Below are 6,166 nucleotides of genomic sequence, written 5' to 3'. Positions count from 1 at the left end.
TTGAAATGTGAATTCGGATACTCGCCATGTATAGGACTAGTCCAAATCCGGTCTTACTAAACTCTCCTTCCTAAGATCATAGAATATGAATTAACTACTAGAACCACTAAAGAACCTTCATCGTCCGCATGAACCATCCCACCGTGTTAAATGTTAGGGATTGGTGGAAGGTCCGCTAATTGTCGAAGATGCCGCCTCGACGTATTAGGCAGTGACAACAAACGCTTTCGGGTGCGTATTGTCCGCATGAAAGCATTATCGGATGATTGAAGGCAAGGCATAATCCATTTGGTTTAATGATGTTTGCTGTGCGTTAATCCTTTTACCCAATCGGATTTGTGACGTACTATCTACCCATTGTTGGGTAATCAAGCTTTTTATGTTATTCACACCGTTCATCAATCGAATTTGTGCTGGCTAGTAGCTACTTTCCTTTCATCGATCGAATTTGTGATTGTTCTGTACTCGGCATGGCTGGCCCATACCGAATATAAAGGGCAAATGCGCGACAAGATGTTTTGACGTAGGCCACTCGAAGGTGCTTACTTTATGCTAACATTAAATAAACCTCGTCTTGGCATACACAAATTACATCTCCGATGTAAGCTGCCTACCCAACTCTTCTTATTTCGCGATCATGATGCATTAGTACATATTCATCCCTTCAGTGCACACACTCCTTATCCCCCGCAGTATTGTATTCCATGAAACAGGTACCACACAGTAGAATAGTTCCAAACATTATCAAAGCTTGAATGAATTGTTTACAAAAGTGAGATGCATGATTGAGTGCATACATACAAAAGAGCAAAAAGGCTTTTTGTATTTCCAGACAACACAGGGTGGATAGGAGAATATAGCATTCATTTGCATATGGAGAGGAGCAGTTCCAGACTCCAGAGGATGTCTTCTACCACAAGGGTTTCACATTGATGCCCACAAATTCAAATCATCTCATCAAGGCACACTTTTGTCATCTTCTAAAGGGAATGCTATAGGGAAAGTAAAGTTATTTGACAAAAAGGCAAACCAAGGACAGGAGACTAGAGAAGGTGTACAATAATGTAGAGAATCTAAGCAGGAACACCAGAGGGGGGAAATTGAAATAAACAACAAGGGGGGCAGAATGAGAGAAGAATTGTGATTAAGATGGAGAGAGAGAGAGAGAGAGAGAGAGAGAGAGAGAGAGAGAGAGAGAGAGCGCTAGAGGTTGCTTGCTTGGCTGCGGAATGAGCCAAAGGCCTTGTATGCTCCGGCGCGCAGGACATACTGGTGGTATGCTGCAGCCAATGCAGCTCCAATGAACGGTCCAACCCAGAAGATCCACTGTATCATCACCATTATCATCATCATCATGGTAAACCATAAAACTTCTGAACTACAATAGCTAAGCAGTCATCCACATGACCTCTAAAAAGACTTCTTAACTCAAAAACATGAAATTTGAACCAAGACCTGCAAAGGAAGCATCAGCTCACCAACCACGAACCTTGAACCAACCCACTAATCATTCATATCTCAAGATGGTAAAAGCTAAAACAAAGTCATGAAGATTGATGCTCACATGTTCATCCCAGCTCTTCTTGTGGCCGTAGATCACTGCTGCTCCAAAGCTCCTGGCAGGGTTGATGCCAGTTCCTGTGATGGGAATGGTTGCAAGGTGGACCATGAACACTGCAAACCCTATGGGAAGTGGTGCAAGAACCTACACACAGACAGTAAGGACTCAAAAAAAATTTCAACCAACTTGCAATTTCAACCTTCCCAGCCTCCCAATTTTAACAATTCCTAGGTCAGCTTCACGCTGTTCGACATTGAAATGAAATTAGACTAGCTTGACCCCAAATTCTAGCTTGTTTGAGTCCATTGGCAGCCCATTCAGAGGAATGCAAGCATTTCTAGGCATCTTCACTCACGTGAAGTTAAATCAGTCTATGTTAGCCCCAAATTAAGCTTCATTTACCTTGTTTGGAACCCCCAAAACTTTGAGGTAAGTTATAACTCACTAAGCACCCCATTAAGCGTAATTACTGGTTTCATGAACCCCAAGTTCAGCTCAGTTGAGGCCACTCACAGGAACATGAGAATCCCTTGCATTCCTCTTAGGATCTGTTGCAGAGAAGACTGTGTACACAAGCACAAAGGTGCCTATGATCTCAGCTGCCAGGCCAGTTCCCTTAGAGTAGCCAGGAGCTACCATGTTTGCCCCTCCTTTTGACTCCACATAGAAGCTCTTCTGAAAGGCCTTTACCAGACCAGCTCCACAAATAGCTCCCAGGCACTGGGCTACCATGTAGAAGAATGCACGCGGGAGTGACACCTTCCTTGCCAAGAACAAGCCAAATGTCACTGCTGGGTTGATGTGACCACCTGCATGTACAAAGGTAGGAGGATTAATACTTTGTTGGTTTTCACTGATGCTGTGTTACTTCTTGCACAAGAAGTTCTAGACAAATTCCCACTATAATTCCAACATTGCAAAATTACGATAACATTGTGAGCTCCTGCAGGGGAGGGAATGCATACCTAGCTAGGTGCAGTTATGCAGTCCCTCCCTCGGAGAAGCTCACAATGTTGAATACTGTAGGGAAAATGGAGGAAAAACAGCCTCTTTTTCCCCGTGGGAACTTTTTATGTAATTAGCCAAGGATTCAGCTTACCAAGTGTGTTACCTATCAAGGACAATCTGATCAGCCTTCAAGTTAGAAGGAAAGGGTTGGTTTTCACAAATCCCCCCCGATACAAGACTTTTCGAAAGCCTACGAGACGAGACAAATGGCCAAAGAAAACCAGAGCTTGGACCTATCATGCACACGGGTTTCTGCTGCACCACTGAGTCAGGTGAAGCTGATATAAACCTCAAGAACTGCACCGGACCATGCGCAGGTTTGCAAATACCTTGGATATCAAATTTCTAATGCCCTGCAGCTTCATTAAACTCGATAAGATGGGGATGTGCACATGAGTCGTTGCAATTATCACTCAAGCCTGAAGCATTGATGAGAGGAAGTTGACAGAAGCGTCAATATATGGTGGCATACACTGTATTTGGCTAAATTGAGGTAATATAATTCCGAGCTAGCATCAAGCGACGGGCGACTGGGGCTTCGAAGACGGCCAGTGAACTAGTGAAATTGGCAGCTTTGCCTAAGAATTTAAGCTGTTCTAGTACTACTCAAGTAGAAAATATAAGCTTTGCCCAGTAATTTAGGCTGTTCTAGCCGTACTTAAGTAGAAATTAAGCTTTGCCGAGTATCTTAAGCTGTTCTAGTCCTATTTAAGTAGAAATTAAGCTCTGCCCAGTAACTTAAGCTGTTCTAGTCCTATTTAAGTAGAAATTAAGCTTTGTCCAGTATTTTGAACTGTTCTAGTACTACTTAAGTAAAAATTAAGGTAAATTGCCTAATAATTTGAGCTGTTCTAGCCCTAGTAATTCAACTTTCGGCTGCCGAAGGGTGCACACAAGCCCACTCACAATTGTCTATGGTAAAGTATTTTTAGTACTAAAATCATACTTTCTTCAGCACAACTCTTAGCGAAATTCAACCATATGCGTACTCACAGTAAGCCGAATATGGCCAGCGCTCTCTCTCTCTCTCTCTCAAGAGAAGCTCTGTTGCTTTCTTTTACCTGAGATACCGGCAGTGCAATAAACAAGGATAAAGATCATGCCCCCAAAGGCCCAAGCAATCCCAAGGATGCCCACACCCCCACAGCTCTTGGCCTCGGAGGCTCCAATAACAGTAGCTATGGTGATGTAAAGGAACAGGAGGGTGGCAATGAACTCAGCAATGCAAGCCCTGTAGAAGGACCAGAGGGAGAACTCATTGGCATCAATGAAAGGGGCTGGCGGGGGGTCAGAGTAGTCCTTGTGAGCTACTGCAGGCTCCAAGTCCTTACCACCTTCTTTAGCCATAGCCGCGTCTTCTTCGTGTTAGGGCCTCGAAGTAGTTAGTAGGAAGAGGGCTGCTGTGTGCAAGAGTCTATATATCTGTCTATAGCCTCACGGTCTGTCTCTCTGTTCTGTAAGACATGATCCTATACAATTAAGCTAAGCTGAGGGCTTCTTTGCTAACACAGCATTATATTCTGCATGAAGAAGAGTGATGGTATCAGGCCTCTTGCAGAGGGGGTCACTCCACACACTATTTATGAAAGAAGAAGGAGGGGTCCCAAGACAACACATAAAGCTACCATCCCCATGTGACCATCCATCATAACCCACCTGATGCTATTTTTACTCTTTGCTTTACTCCTTTCAAGTTGCTCCAAAGGTGAATAATCCACTTGTATTTTTGGATGTTTTATTTAATTTTTCAATATTTTTCCCTCCCCGCTTTTATATTCATGCTTTCTAATTTTGAGCCTGTGGGACCCCCTCAAAACCATCACATTCACTTCAAATTTTCCCTTTGAAAAGGTGAGTCCCGGCCCCCACCCCCCCCAAAATTCTTGTGTGTCCTTTTTCTTGTTGGGTTGTTGGTGTTCCACTGGGTAAAGAAGAAAGAAGGGATTACTTAAAGTAATTGAAAGCTTTACAAAGCATAATTAAGTGCTCATCTAATCTTGTGACCAAAATGGATCATGAAGAACAATGCAAGGGCTATTTGTTTCCTGAGGTAAGACACACACACCACAAGAGAAGGTGCCTCTCAAAATATTAGCCAAGAGAGTGGGAAAGAGCCATGTTGGTAGATCCATGTGCTGATTAGATATAGCTTGCAAAAGCCAAATGAACAATGCTTAGATGAGGTAGCATGATAGCCCAAACTTTCACAAGCGTCACCATGTGAACATAGATGCCCAATAAAGAAACACACCTAGCTAAGACTTCAAAACCCACAACCTAATGGCTCTTTATCTTAGTAAATATCCAAACATTTGAACAACCATTGTAGTAACTAGGGTTGGTTGCAAACCATGTGCAGAGGGTTTCGAAAACATTTACTATTGAAGTTTAGAGTAGTGTTACATAGGGAATTTGTTTCGAAAACATTTACTATTGAAGTTTAGAGCAGTGTTACATAGGGAATTTCTAAGCTTTCTTGAAGTCTCTAGCAAGTAAAGTGACCCTATAAAAGAAATGAAAGTCAAAGGAAGGCTAGCTTTACTTTTGAGACTTCAAGAGTGTGTAGCAAGTACCTCATGCATGGCACCACCCTTACCTATCTATAGAAGGAATGACTAGGGAGGTGCATCAATAAGGTAACAACCCTTTATATTTTAATAATGTTGTTGCCAATTTTCTCATTTCAAGATGTGATGAAGGTGCCAATGGAATCATAGCCTAGTGGTTTGAGTGTTTTGGGCGTGTGAGTTCAAACCACGGGTTCCACTTCCCCAACAAAACATATCTATTCACGTCCAATATGTGATTAACGTGTTTTATCACTCCTATGGAACCTGGTGATGCTATTGGAGGGAGCTTAAATATTCGTATATTCTACCTTGATTCAATCCTTAACCCTAAGAACTATATATTTTTAAGAGGCATTTCTTCATCCTCCATGAATTGCATATAGTTGTTTTCTTTTCAAAAAGTTGAATTAGATTTAAGATGAAACAAACTTGGTCCATGAAAAAACTTAGATTGGCTTTAGCCTAGGGCACTAGAGGGCTTGGTCTTGAGTGCACTCCTAGTGACGATGTTGGGCAATGAGATGCGCATGCCAATCCATCTTCTCATTAAAAATAGCATTTTACAATCATAAAGTGGTTGAAGATGAACTTGATAATGCATCATGTCAATGTAATTATGTTATGCATTTTATTAAAAGCTAGGTGGCTTGTGGGGACAATGGTGTGTGTGTGTGTGTGTGTGTGAGTGAAAGGATGGTGCTTTAGACTCATGCTCATGGTACAACCTCACCCGCTACCATTGTATGTGATCTTACATAGGCAACTGCCATGTTATAGTGCCATCACCACTAGTGTTTACAAAAAAAACATCCTTTAGTGTATCGTCATGGCTAGAGTTTCAAATCCTGTATTCAAAATTTCAATTATTCTAATGAAAATTGATTTCTCTTCATTATAATATTGATAGAAAAGTTTCATCGACTTCAATGTTTTCATTTTATACATTTTTTAAAAATGCAAAGATATCACTTTGCATGTGTCTCAAGCTCTAGAATGAAGATTGAGGTAATGTGCATGGGTTTCTTCT

At 41.8% G+C, this 6,166-nt stretch overlaps 1 protein-coding gene across 1 annotated transcript; it reads right to left on the bottom strand.

Annotated features, from left to right (window-relative positions):
* Positions 1-729: 729 nt before the first annotated feature.
* On the bottom strand, positions 730-4,134 carry LOC148038741 (putative aquaporin PIP2-8). Its single transcript, XM_087674593.1, has 4 exons — positions 3,631-4,134; positions 2,075-2,370; positions 1,565-1,705; positions 730-1,326 (listed from the first exon to the last, which is right to left on the bottom strand). Exons 1-4 carry the CDS (start codon positions 3,914-3,916, stop codon positions 1,204-1,206), a joined length of 846 nt encoding a protein of 281 aa, XP_087530719.1. The 5' UTR covers positions 3,917-4,134; the 3' UTR covers positions 730-1,203.
* Positions 4,135-6,166: the final 2,032 nt, after the last annotated feature.

Source organism: Lygodium microphyllum, chromosome 3, assembly GCF_053477565.2.
Source record: "Lygodium microphyllum isolate KBCC chromosome 3, Lygodium_microphyllum_v1.1.10, whole genome shotgun sequence".
NCBI classification, from domain to species: domain Eukaryota; kingdom Viridiplantae; phylum Streptophyta; class Polypodiopsida; order Schizaeales; family Lygodiaceae; genus Lygodium; species Lygodium microphyllum.
This window is presented reverse-complemented; position numbering and strand designations above follow the sequence as displayed.